The sequence below is a fragment of the Lampetra planeri genome, chromosome 5 (assembly GCF_965212315.1).
Source record: "Lampetra planeri chromosome 5, kcLamPlan1.2.h2, whole genome shotgun sequence".
In the NCBI taxonomy this organism is placed as follows: Eukaryota; Metazoa; Chordata; class Hyperoartia; order Petromyzontiformes; family Petromyzontidae; genus Lampetra; species Lampetra planeri.
Window position 1 is genome coordinate 22109730 of NC_136111.1, and position 14590 is coordinate 22124319.

At 48.6% G+C, this 14590-nt stretch overlaps 1 protein-coding gene across 1 annotated transcript in view; it reads left to right on the forward strand.

Annotated features, from left to right (window-relative positions):
• The window catches only part of DEPTOR (DEP domain containing MTOR interacting protein), a gene marked incomplete at its 5' end in the record, with an annotated part of 43939 nt that overhangs the window by 2096 nt on the left and 27253 nt on the right, over window positions 1-14590 (forward strand). The window contains 2 exons of the mRNA XM_078595021.1: window positions 2294-2379; window positions 9144-9235. Coding sequence (XP_078451147.1) covers window positions 2294-2379; window positions 9144-9235 — 178 coding nt within the window. The remainder of the gene's footprint in view (window positions 1-2293; window positions 2380-9143; window positions 9236-14590) is intronic.

Consider the following 14590-nt stretch of genomic DNA (forward strand, 5'->3'; position numbering starts at 1 on the left):
ACCGGCTCAGATAACCGTCACTGCTGTTGGCCGAGTTGAATGTGCGTAGGAAAACAGTCCCCGAGTTACGACAGTTCGTCTTACGATTTATTCGATCTTACGATGGCGATATCGACAAAATTAATGTTAAAGTGTGTATAGCAGATAGGATTGTTTCCTGAAAAAACGTTCTATTAAATTGCAGTTCATATAGGTATGCTAAGAATTTACCTTGGTTTTTTTTACTTTACATTTTACTGTGCAATACAGTATTATAATTAATATTACACACAGTATATAGTTTATACAGTACGGTATTGTAAATTGCTCTGTTTTTGCTAAATTATCACAATTTTTTAAGACTCCTGGGTAGGCCATCTTCGACTTACGACATTTTTTACTTACGATGGGGTCGTCGGAACGCATCTCCATCGTAAGTAGAGGACGGCCACTCACACCCACCCCCCTTCACACACGAACTCGAACCATCCCCCACAGCTTCCCACGTGCTTAGACCCACGCCCCCGACTCAGCTGTACACACACAATGCCTAAAATAAGACGCAAAGTCCCTCCATATAGCCTCGTTAAAGATTGTTTGGGGCAAGTGGGGTTAGCTAGCACATACACACACACAACACCCTACCAGCTAATGCACACAGACTCATACTCAGCTACTCACCCCTACACACACACACAAAGACCCCCCATTTAGCCTTAAAAGACTGTAGGGGCAAGTGCTGTTAGCGAGCACCTATTAGGGCCGGCACGGCACACGAGGGGGTGGGTGGCCAGCACCACACCCGACAGCCTTTGTCTCCCCAGTGGCGATGTTTACTACACACCACACCAGGTACTCATTTTAGGCTGAGTCGACCTAGGGGAGGCCCAGGACCGGTTCAGATAATCGTCACTGGTGTTGGCCGTGAGCGGGAATCGAACCCGGGTCGCCGGGTTCGTAGCGCAGTGCGCGAACCTCTACACTACCGCTTCCCCACACACACGCACACAGAGACACAGACACCCTACACACACACACGCACACAGACACACACACACGCAGACACACACCCACATACCTACCTACCAACACCCACACACCCAGCCCCTGACCACCCTCATGCACCCACACATACAACTCCATCAACACACACCCACCACACACACACACACCACAACAACACCCACCACCACAAACACCATCACACACACACAACCGACTCCCACCACCACACACCCACCACAACACCCACCACCCACCACAACACCCACCACCACCACACACACACAACACACCCACCACCCAACACCACACACACACACAACCAACCACTACACACTCCACACACACACAACCACCCACCACACACACACCCCACCACCACCCACCACCACACACACACAACCCACACCCACCACCACTCACCACCACAAAAAACACCCACCACACACACCCACCACCACACACACCACAACACACACACAACCACTCACCACACACACACACCACCACCACCCACCACCACACACACACACCACCACCCACCACCACCCACCCACCACCACCACACACACAACAACACCACCACCCACACACCACCACACAACACCCACCACACACCCACCACCACACACACACCCACACCAACCCAAAACACACACCACCCACCACACACACACAACACCCACCACCACCACACACACACCCACCCACACCCACCACACACCACCACACCCACAACAACAACACCCACCACCCACCACCACACACACACCCACCACATACACACAACACCCACCACCACCACCCACACACCCACCACACACACACACAACACCCACCACCCATACACACAACAACACCCACCACACACCCACCACAACACCCACCACACACACACACGACACCCACCACAACACCCACCACACACACACAACCGACACCCACCACCACATACACACACCACAACACCCACCACACACACACTCCCACACACGACACCCACCACCCACCCACCACACACACACAACCGACACCCACCACCACACACACACACCACAACACACACCACACACACACACACGACACCCACCACCCACCCACCACACACACACAACCGACACCCACCATCACACACACACACACCACAACACACACCACACACACGACACCCACCATCCACCCACCACACACACAACCGACACCCATCACCACACACACACACAACCGACACCCACCACCACACACACATCCACGACACCCACCAAACTCGCCCTCCCACTCTCTCTCTCTGGCCCCCATCCCCCGCCACCAGCGACCCTCAACAACAGCGAACCCCTCCACCACCACCATCACCACCACCACCCCGAGCCGGGCCAGCGGATCCCTCTCCTCCTCCTGGTGTGTAAAGCGCACGGACCAACACCGCCAGCTGCCTATGCTCTCTATGATTGTGCTGCTGCTGTTGTTGTTGTTGTGGTTGTTGTTGTGTTTACCGCCTGCTGCTTGTAGCTGTAGCCGCAATTGCTCAATGCCGCCACGCTCCAGCCGAGTTCCTGGCACGGGGTGGTGGCGGTGGTGGTGGTGGTGGCCGCCTTCCTCGAGAGCCACACGCGGTTCACTGGCGCCTGGACTGTCCCCCCCTCCCTCCCGTGTTGGTGTTGTTGTTGTTGTTGTTGTCTGTGTGTTGTTGTGTTGTGTCTGTGTTGGTGTTGTGTTTGTGTGTTGTCTGTGTTGTTGTCTGTGTGTTGTTGTGTTGTGTCTGTGTGTTGGTGTTGTTGACTGTGTGTTGGTGTTGTTGACTGTGTGTTGTTGTTGACTGTGTGTTGTTGTCTGTGTGTTGTCTGTGTGTTGTGTCTGTGTTGGTGTTGTTGTATGTGTGTTGTGTCTGTGTGTTGTTGTTGTCTGTGTGTTGTGTCTGTGTTGGTGTTGTTGTCTGTGTGTTGTGTCTGTGTGTTGTTGTTGTCTGTGTGTTGTTGTTGTCTGTGTGTTTTTGTCTGTGTGTTTTTGTCTGTGTGTTGTGTCTGTGTGTTGTGTCTGTTGGTGTTGTTGACTGTGTGTTGTTGACTGTGTGTTGTTATCTGTGTGTTGGTGTCTGTGTGTTGTCTGTGTGTTGTTGACTGTGTGTTGTGTGTGTGTTGTTGACTGTGTGTTGTGTGTGGTTTTAGTGTGCGCTGTGTGTGGTTTTAGTGTGTGCTGTGTGTGGTTTTAGTGTGTACTGTGTGTGGTTTTAGTGTGTGCTGTGTGTGGTTTTAGTGTGTGCTGTGTGTGGTTTTAGTGTGTGCTGTGTGTGGTTTTAGTGTGTACTGTGTGTGGTTTTAGTGTGTGCTGTGTGTGGTTTTAGTGTGTGCTGTGTGTGGTTTTAATGTGTGCTGTGTGTGGTTTTAGTGTGTGCTGTGTGTGGTTTTAGTGTGTGCTGTGTGTGGTTTTAGTGTGTGCTGTGTGTGGTTTTAATGTGTGCTGTGTGTGGTTTTAGTGTGTGCTGTGTGTGGTTTTATTGTGTGCTGTGTGTGGTTTTAGTGTGTGCTGTGTGTGGTTTTAATGTGTGCTGTGTGTGGTTTTAGTGTGCACTGTGTGTGGTTTTAGTGTGTGCTGTGTGTGGTTTTAGTGTGTGCTGTGTGTGGTTTTAGTGTGTGCTGTGTGTGGTTTTAGTGTGTGCTGTGTGTGGTTTTATTGTGTGCTGTGTGTGGTTTTAGTGTGTGCTGTGTGTGGTTTTAATGTGTGCTGTGTGTGGTTTTAGTGTGTGCTGTGTGTGGTTTTATTGTGTGCTGTGTGTGGTTTTAGTGTGTGCTGTGTGTGGTTTTATTGTGTGCTGTGTGTGGTTTTAGTGTGTGCTGTGTGTGGTTTTATTGTGTGCTGTGTGTGGTTTTAGTGTGCGCTGTGTGTGGTTTTAGTGTGTGCTGTGTGTGGTTTTATTGTGTGCTGTGTGTGGTTTTAGTGTGCGCTGTGTGTGGTTTTAGTGTGCGCTGTGTGGTTTTAGTGTGCGCTGTGTGTGGTTTTAGTGTGTGCTGTGTGTGGTTTTATTGTGTGCTGTGTGTGGTTTTAGTGTGCGCTGTGTGTGGTTTTAGTGTGTGCTGTGTGTGGTTTTAGTGTGCGCTGTGTGGTTTTAGTGTGCGCTGTGTGTGGTTTTAGTGTGTGCTGTGTGTGGTTTTAGTGTGTGCTGTGTGTGGTTTTAGTGTGTGCTGTGTGTGGTTTTAGTGTGTGCTGTGTGTGGTTTTAGTGTGTGCTGTGTGTGGTTTTAGTGTGTGCCGTGTGTGGTTTTAGTGTGTGCTGTGTGTGGTTTTGCGAACTGTCCTATGTTTATGCATCAACGTGTGAATGGCTGTATGTGTGTACAATGTGTACTATGTTGTGTGTCTGTACTCTGCATGTTTGTAGTGTTTTTTTGCTCTTTGCGTTCTGTGTGCTCCGCTGTGTGCAAAAATATATTATCGTGTTTTTATGCAGGTCCTGCATGTGTTTCCGAGCGTGTGCTCTGCACAAGTTTGCATGCATTTACATTTTGCTGTGTCTGCAGTTTGCAGTGTGTGTGTTTTTCAGTGTTATGGTTCTGTGTAAGAGTTTATATGTTGTCTGTGTATAGTGAATGTGTGTTGTGCCAATTTGCACACTTAATTTGTGCGCTTTTTAAACATTATTTTTGACTGTGTACACTCTTGTGTTACAAGGATACATTTTGTGTGTTTGTGCAGTGTATTTGTGTACGCAAGTGCTATCTTTGTGTGTGCATGTAAGTGCGAACTGTTCTCAGCATTTGTGTGTGTGGGGAGCGGTGGTGTAGTGGTTAGCGCACTGTGTGTGTGGAGCAGTGGTGTAGTGGTTAATGTACTGTGTGAGTGTGTGGGGGGGGAGCGGTGGTGTAGTGGTTAGCGCACTGTGTGTGTGTGTGGGGAGCAGTGGTGTAGTGGTTAATGTACTGTGTGAGTGTGTGGGGGGGGGAGCGGTGGTGTAGTGGTTAGCGCACTGTGTGTGTGTGTGGGGAGCAGTGGTGTAGTGGTTAATGTACTGTGTGAGTGTGTGGGGGGGGAGCGGTGGTGTAGTGGTTAGCGCACTGTGTGAGTGTTTGTGGGGAGCGGTGGTGTAGTGGTTAGCGCACTGTGTGAGTGTGTGTGGGGAGCGGTGGTGTAGTGGTTAGCGCACTGTGTGAGTGTGTGGGGGGGAGCGGTGGTGTAGTGGTTAGCGCACTGTGTGAGTGTGTGGGGAGCGGTGGTGTAGTGGTTAGCGCACTGTGTGAGTGTGTGGGGGGGGAGCGGTGGTGTAGTGGTTAGCGCACTGTGTGAGTGTGTGTGGGGAGCGGTGGTGTCGTGGTTAGCGCACTGTGTGAGTGTGTGGGGGGGAGCGGTGGTGTAGTGGTTAGCGCACTGTGTGAGTGTGTGGGGGGGGAGCGGTGGTGTAGTGGTTAGCGCACTGTGTGAGTGTGTGTGTGGGGAGCGGTGGTGTCGTGGTTAGCGCACTGTGTGAGTGTGTGTGAGGAGCGGTGGTGTAATGGTTAGCGCACTGTGTGAGTGTGTGTGGGGAGCGGTGGTGTCGTGGTTAGCGCACTGTGTGAGTGTGTGTGGGGAGCGGTGGTGTAGTGGTTAGCGCACTGTGTGAGTGTGTGTGGGGAGCGGTGGTGTAGTGGTTAGCACACTGTGTGAGTGTGTGTGGGGAGCGGTGGTGTAGTGGTTAACGCACTGTGTGAGTGTGTGTGGGGAGCGGTGGTGTAGTGGTTAGCGCACTGTGTGAGTGTGTGTGGGGAGCGGTGGTGTAGTGGTTAGCGCACTGTGTGAGTGTGTGTGGGGAGCGGTGGTGTAGTGTTTAGCGCACTGTGTGAGTGTGTGGGGGGGGAGCGGTGGTGTAGTGGTTAGCGCACTGTGTGAGTGTGTGTGGGGAGCGGTGGTGTAGTGGTTAGCGCACTGTGTGAGTGTGTGTGGAGGGAGCGGTGGTACAGTGGTTAGCGCTACGCTGCGCTACGACCCTGGCCACCCAGGTTCAATTCCTGCTCACGGCCAACACCAAGTGACAATGATCTGAACCGGTCCTGGGACTCCCCTAGGTCGACTAAGCCTCAAATTAGTACCTGGTGCAATGGTGTGTAAACATCGCCACTGGGGAGACAAAGGCGGCCGGGCGCAGTCTTTGCCACCCACCCCCTCGTGTGCCGTGCCGGCCTTCGTAGGTGCTCGCTAACAGCACTTGCCCCTATAGTCTGTTAAGGCTACACGTGGGGGGGGTTCTTTGTCTTTGTGCACCTCGATTACTCCACCAGAATGATTTTTACTTCACTAACTTCACGGCCGACTGAAGTCGCAGCTCACGGGGTTGTTCTTTGCGTTTGGTGCAGGCTGTTTCGCACGTTGCTGGATTTAATCGGCGCACGTGGAAAAGTGTGCACAGGTAGAAAGCTGGATAACGTGAGAGAGAAAATCTTTCTGGCTGAGAAACTCAATTCCTCTCCAATGTGTGTGTGTTAGAGACAGAGCAAGACTATCAGTGAAGACTCAAGTTGTGTGAAAACTTACAGCGACGGACACAGCACGTCGGATTGTTGAATTCCCAGCGCACATGTGCTGCCTATCTTGCTCCAGGCTGTGTGTGCGAGGGTTGACAGATTGCTTTAATAAATGGCTCACAATCATCCAGCATAACCACGCTGGACACAGTGTGCGTTTGAATGCAGTACAGAACCAGAGTACGGTAACACATTGCAATCCGTGTAATGCACAGCCCTTTGCCAATCCATTGATGGATTGAAGGTCTCTCCCGAAAGCCATGCGAGTCGTGGGGGCTCTTTGACCATACTTCACCACGCTGGTCAGTGCGAGCGGATTGGTGACGTTGGCGAGGGGGCAGAACTGGTTCGGATAATACCACTGATGTTAGCTGTGGCTGGGAATCGAACTTGGAATGGGGGCACCGCGGTGGCGAGATGTTAACTACCTTACTGGCTATACAGGAGGTCGTGGGTTCGATCACTTCCCTGACGCCTGTTGAATATTTGGAGTTTGTCTCTGCGACCACGTGGTCGCGTGAATTTTTTTTCTGGGTCCTCCAGTTTATCCCTCCATTTAGAAACATGCGCTTAGAGTATCAGGCTGCGTAACATTTCCACGTGATAAGCCACTTCATTGAGCTGTCGTTTGTGATACCCGGTCGCTTCTGAAAAAAATAGCTTTTCCCGGTAAAATAAAAAAAATCGTGTAGTAGTTTAATATTTCAGAGATTCTTGACAATCTGTGAGGCTTTCCTATGTTAAAGGAGGAAGGGCATTATTGTGAAAGTATCACGTAACAGAACAACACACAAGGAGTAAAAACTAAAAAATGTGCACATACGAAGCATATCCTTTACTACCTCGGCTGCTCTGATTTTCCACGTGATAAGCTACTTAGTTGAGCTATCATTGTGGCCAGGTCACTTCTGAAAAAATATATATAGCTCAGTAGGCCTTATCTGGTCAAATATAAAAAAAATCGTTCAATAGTTATATTGGTGGGTTTGTAACGCGCTGTGGCTAACCGCTGTGCCACCGCTCCGCCAACAACTTGGCACTGTCACTTATCTCGTAAGTCTTGATACAGGCGCAGGTGAGATAAGTTAAGAGAGCCTGCTGAGACAAAGATCTTTTGCATAAGACGCGTGTGGACAGGGCAAAGACGTGAATGAGAACCAGAGCAGCAATCCGGTGTCAGAAAAAAAAACTGCGCGAAAATAAACGGCGACGTTTATAAAATGTGTGAAAATGCAGTTGATGGTTACGACAATATATCGGCTCTCATGTGTGCATCAAATTAAAAACTATGACGATGAAATACAGTTGTCATGCAAATAAAGCAACACTAATGATTAAGTGGTTTTATGGAACATGTTCCATGCTACATACATGAAGTGCCACCTACACAAGACCACGAGCAGTGAATGTTAATGTTGGTATCTAGTCGTGTGTACCCGAATGTGTACGATGGAATTAATGTTCAATGTGTGTACGATTATGTAAGTTGATAATGAAAAGCCTTCTTTATAAAAAAAAATTATACCCGTTCTCCCCTTATGACCCTTAGTTGTAATTGCCAGTAATGCATTACAGTGCCTGCGTTAATTACAGCGGCTTAGTCCATATAACATAGTCCCGAGGCATTAATTGAATGTGATGGCTGGACCCTACAGAATACTTTAACAAGTCACTTTTATTCTGGATGAGATCAGCATGCACAGATTGTTTGGTAATTACCTGTCGTAAATCCTCACTTATCCGTCCGTAGCTTTGCATCGGCGCTCATGAAATGTGGACAGTGCTATTAAGAGTCGGTCACCGTGGATTTATTTTGCATTGTACATCATACACGAGTGTAACATTACATAGCTAACGACTTTTCTTGTGAGATGAGAAGCACAGAACAAACGACTGCAATCCGTTGGTTGGACTGGCAAATTCTATTTAGGAAGAATTTATATGATTTCTTTCCTGGGTTTTCATAGGATGGAGCAGTGCTGCAGTAGTTAGCGCACTGCACTATGAACCTGATGGTTCTAAGTTTGATTCCCGGCCATGGCTAGTGTCAGGAACGAGTGATATCTGTACTGGCCCTAGTCCCCAAAGTGGAGAATAACGCCGAAACAGCCACCATGACCAGCACGGTGTGGAGGCTTCCAGCGAGCACTGCATTGACAAACGGCTGTAAATGATTTAAAAACCATGTTTTTATTAACAGTTTGGCTGGAGTGTTGAAGGCACTGTGCTGTGCACACGAACTGTATATTTTGTTATATACATGCAGTGCCAATGGCCACATTGCTCAGAATATGCCCGATTTCATTGGATCTCAGAAGCTAAGCTCTTTTCAACGTGGAAAGTGCTTGGAAGAGAAACCACCGTACACAAAGTGTTGCCATCGGCTGTGGCGGGGGGAGGCTACCAGGTAGTGGGCAGTGCAGGAGAAAATCAATTACTTCTCGGCTTCCCACCTTGACCAACCTGCACTGACCAGTGTGGTGAAGTATGATGGAAATAACCTCCATGTGGCACGGGGAGGCCCTCATCCGACGGTGGATTGACGTAATGCGGTGGGACTGACATTCACGTGCATGTGCACATGGCACACTGTAGCCATCGGTCAAACCTACACATGATGTCATAGGCATTAATATCGCTTGGAACGTGTGTTTTTGCGCGTGTGTGATTCCAGGACGGACTAAAGAGAATCATGGACGACACAGGGCCCATGCTGAATAAGGACTCGATCGACATGAAAGTCTTCCTTATCGGCGATCAGCTACGGTAATTCCGGACAATCGTAGCTGCAATTATATAATTGTTTATTTTGATGGCAGGGCACCTGAAGTGAACCAGTGGGATGATCTCACTAACGTTCCCAACGCGGAGCCAGCTAAGTGGAAGAGAGTGAGAGGTACGGGTCCATTTACAGGGTCTATAATTAGCGCCTTCCGGAAAAACCTCAATTCACAGCACGGCGATACAGTACGGAATGGTGCTGTGAAGCAGCTGCTACACACATGGGTCGTAAAAGTAGTATGAAATTGGAAAGCTTTTCTCAAAGTTGATATCGCAATTTTTTGCATTCGCTTGGTCATGGCAAGTATGGACGACACTCACAAAGCCAGCTGCCATTGTGTTGTTGTTGTTGGTTGTGTTAGGGTTTGTCTGAGTGTAGTTTAGTGATTTCATTTTTTATTGGGAGCAGTGGCAAAGTGGTTTGCGCATTTCACTGTGAGCCCAGTGATCCGAATTCAATTCCCAGCCATGGCGAACACCACATGTGAAGTATTGGAAATGACGGCAGGAAACTCCTTGACGGGGATGCGCCTGTGCGCATCCCCTTCCCCTTATATAGTCGTTCCTCCCGGGAGACGGAGCGGATGCGGACCTCGATGCGAGCATCGCTTGTGAGTGAACCAATCACAACGCGTTATCTGTACGATCCTTTTTCCCCAACGCGTGTTTCCACTCACCCACCAATCACGCCGTGCTGCCACTCGATCACTCCCACACCAGCACGTCACCGGCACCCAGCCAATCAACGCCACACAACCCACGATCCCGCGCTGACCCCTGATCCCTCACCGTCAGCGCGCGTCACCACCCACACATCCAATCACAACGCGCTGGCACCTGATCGCTACCCCAGCGCGTATCACCACTACACATGGACCACCGCAGTGATGTATGGTCAAACAGTTTATCATCCAGTCGAGGATTGACAGAGGGCTTTACATTCTTTATTATTCATTTTCTATTGAGATAAAATCTACAGATCTTTAGCTCAGATGCCATAGGGATAGCCATACTGAGTTTTGTCTTATTTACAGATTTTATTTTGCAAAGCCACAAGATGTAACCAAATCCTGCAAAAAAAACTGATTTATGAAGTCTCTAGTTTATACCAAAAGCTATATTTTACTGTAATTGTTATTTTTTCAATGCTAACCGTGAGACACACTATGCCTTGACACTCAAGCCAAAATTGTCAGCCACATTCACTGCGACATTGCATCGGCACTCGTTAAACGTTGAAAAAGTCACATCCCACTTTGGCGCTCCGAATGATCGTTCGTGTAGTACCCTATCTGTCCCTTCCCACAAATCAGAAGCCCCTCGTGGAGGTTAAGCTAGAGGGCACCAGAGCAGGTCAACATAAACACACCTCAGAAGCCCTTTTCAAATGACATCTTCCAGTAGACGGTGGCATCTTCGATCAAATTAAACGAGGATTGAAATCTTCCGGAAGTGGGTGATTCTTCCAGAAGAGGCCACAGGACGGCATCCATCTTGAGGAGATGTCACCATCTCGTGAGTTGGTGAGGCAGGCATCGTGAACAAGACTGGGGAGCGCCGTTGCTCCCAGCAGTGCCCCCGCACTCGAGCCAATGGCTCAAGCGTGGCGGCACTGCTCTGTGACTCGCGGTCAGCCTTACGCTTTCCTGGAATTGCCTGGAAGGTCGCGACCAATATCTACCTTGGATATGCGTTCCGTGTGCCGCCCCGTTTAAACACCTCAGGCGCAGCCTTCGCTGAGCACCGGATGCTACCTCGTCAAGGATGTCTGGTGCCACCTCGTCAGTTAGCCGTGAGAAACTTGGGGATGCTTGGAGGACTTCACCTCGTCATTGTCTGGCGATGCCTGGAGACCCCTGCCAAACACCACCTCGTCTTAGTCTGTAAATAATTACAGTTGCCTGCAGCGTGCCATTTGTCAATGTCCAGTGGTCCCTGAGGTTACCAGTGGGCGTGACAGTGTGGCGATACCTGGCCTTCACCTGGACAGTGCTACTTTGTCAGTGCTTGGATATAACCGAGGAAATGTTCATTGGTGTATGAACATATTCTGCAACCCTGTAACTTAGTCGACGCTGCCTTCAATCCGTAGCCTCGTCAACAATGCTTTGACCTCGAGGTCGAATCCTGCAATCAATGGAACCTCTTCAATTTTGTTTCGAACATACGATAAAGTATACTCTTTGGTTTTTTCGATAAAGTCACGTAGGTATAAAATAGAATAAATCACGACGTTTCGGGCGCAACACAAGCGTCCATCATCAGGTGGGAAAGCATGGTCTGCTGCTGAGGCAGACTGTTTTAAAATAGTCTGCCCCAGCAGCAGCAAAACCAAAGAGTATGGATTCCTGCAGTCACGAAAGCTTCAAATCAATACGATAAAGTCTAGTGAACTGCGACTTGGTTGTCACCATGTTCATCTTATGACCCGAGTTTTATGACTATGACCTCATCTCTGCTGTCACAGTCCGCTTATCCAATTGTCATTTATGCAACATTTTGCTGCTGCTGCTGCATCCAGCCACACTGTCTCTGCTCCTGTGACTGCACCTGAGTTCTAGGAGAGTGGCGTGAAACTGGGAATTGGGGGTTTCCAACCCGGCTTGGCCTACCTCCTACATGGTGTTGTTAGTGCCTCGGATGCCCCATGCCAGCCGTCCCATAGATTAGTTTTGCTACTTATGACAAGTCCCTTGCCCATGGTAAACGTAGGTGATTTCTCCAAGTCCTAGAGGTTGCCCTGGGTTAGCTGTAACTGAGTTAGGGTTTTACCATCGGGGCACTCAGCTCCGATGTACATTTCCTTTATGTTCCTTTTATACTTTGAGCCATACTTGGATTTTCCTTTTTGAAATGTGATGTTTATAATCCTGATTACTACGTTGATACCATTTAATTTAAAATCTCACTATCCAAGATGGATCCTAGCATACATTCTTTTTAGAGCTGTGTTTCCATGGTCTAGGAACACTTGGAGATCATTGATCACTACGTTGTGGTTTCTTGCGCGAGCCCAAAGTAACTTTCCCCCTCACCGTGAATTGTATTTTGCTGATGGCTCTGCTGTGATAAATACTCGGGCAAGATGGCCCCTGCAAAAAGGGACAATGTTTCACGCGTCTAAATGGGTTTATTTAATTATCCTGGTTGAATCTATTCTATCTACAGTATATATATAAAAGTAAAAAATAGTGTGTGAGTTTGTGGCAGGGTTTGTGTGTGGTCGCGCGCTTGGCTCTCCAACGGTGGGGTTTACGTAAAAAAAAAATAGCCAGGTACCACGCCGTGGTTAAGAGCTATTCCTTTTTCACATCCGTCAACTTTAAATGACTTAAATTAGCGATTTAATGCAGTTTTCCTTGATTTATTTATTAAATGGCTGGGATCGACTGTACCAAGTCACACGCGTTCACTGGGGGGGACGGCTTTTCCCAAGTCGGTCGGGGTGACGGGGACATTTTCACACAAAACGCTGACGTTAATTCTTCAAAATGTCATGTACCCCTACTCTTTGGTTCTTTCGGTAAAGTCACGTAGGTACCCCCCCCCCCCACCCCAATGCGTGCAGTTACTGCTATAGAGTTCCTACATTAATAGTATATAGCGCCTTCTTGGTTCTTTCGGTAAAGTCACGTAGAAGGGAAGTAATAAAATATTAAAAATAAAACATAATAAAATTATTCTCACGACGTTTCGGCCACAACGCAAGCAGCCGTCCTCAGGTGAAAACCAGGTCCGTCGAGGCGACAGAGTCTGAATGAAACAGCACACAAGCTTGGAGCATATATATAAGCTGGGCGCCTTGACAAAGGAATTTGCATATCAAGAGGAATTTAGCATATTTATGGGATATGCAGGAATGTGATTAGTACTACATATGCATGTGCATTATGCAGGATTAACAGCATCAAAGGGAGCTGCAGTTGCTGCTGCTGCAGTTGCTGCTGCTGCAGTTGCTGCAGTTGCTGCTGCTGCTGCAGTTTCTGCTGCTGCTGCAGTTTCTGCTGCTGCTGCAGTTTCTGTTGCTGCTGCAGTTGCTGCAGTTGCTGCTGCTCCTGCAGTTGCTGCCTTATCCATTTTAATATAACACTATGTATTATTCTACCCACCCTAATCTGTATCACACTGCTATATATTTACTATACAATTACGACACCATACATTACTCTGCACACTGCACCATGCCAGTGAGTGGAACGCGGTCTGAAAATCACCGTAAACGTGAACACAATCAGTTAAGATCCGAAATGGTTTATTACGTCCTTCCAATGATTGCTAAGCCAGAATCCATCTTCTCGGTTGAAATTGTCTCTGTGTTTGTGTATGTGGATCGCCTCATGAACGAATCTCTCATGATAGCCAGATGGCTTGCAGAGAACCTCTGTCTTGGAGAAGTCAATGTCATGTGAGCCCACTGAATTGTAACAGTGATCTGCCACGGCTGAGGTGTTTGTCCTACCGTGTTTCAGGTCTGCTTTATGTTCACGGATGCGGTCCGAGACATGTCGTTTGGTTTCTCCAATGTAACTGCTACCACAGAGGCAACTTAGTTTGTAGACGCCAGGGTACTGTATGTCTGGAACCACACTGGCATGGTGCAGTGTGCAGAGTAATGTATGGTGTCGTAATTGTATAGTAAATATATAGCAGTGTGATACACATTAGGGTGGGTAGAATAATACATAGTGTTATATTAAAATGGATAAGGCAGCAACTGCAGCAGCAGCAGCAACAGCAGCAACTGCAGCAGCAGCAGAAACTGCAGCAGCAGCAAAAACTGCAGCAGCAGCAGAAACTGCAGCAGCAGCAACTGCAGCAGCAGCAACTGCAGCAGCAGCAACTGCAGCAGCAGCAACTGCAGCAGCAGCAACTGCAGCAGCAGCAACTGCAGCAGCAGCAACTGCAGCTCCCTTTGATGCTGTTAATCCTGCATAATGCACATGCATATGTAGTACTAATCACATTCCTGCATTTCCCATAAATATGCTAAATTCCTCTTGATATGCAAATTCCTTTGTCAAGGCGCCCAGCTTATATATATGCTCCAAGCTCGTGTGCTGTTTCATTCAGACTCTGTCGCCTCGACGGACCTGGTTTTCACCTGAGGACGGCTGCTTGCGTTGTGGCCGAAACGTCGTGAGAATAATTTTATTATGTTTTATTTTTATTATTTTATTACTTCCCTTCTACGTGACTTTACCGAAAGAACCAAGAAGATGAATCCCTGCAGTCACGAAAGCTTTAAATCTAAATTATATAGCGCTTCGATAGTAATTATTGTGGCGCGGGCGGGGGGAGTGGCCCAGCCCACAGCCTGCCAGGGAGCCACCTCGGCCGGCT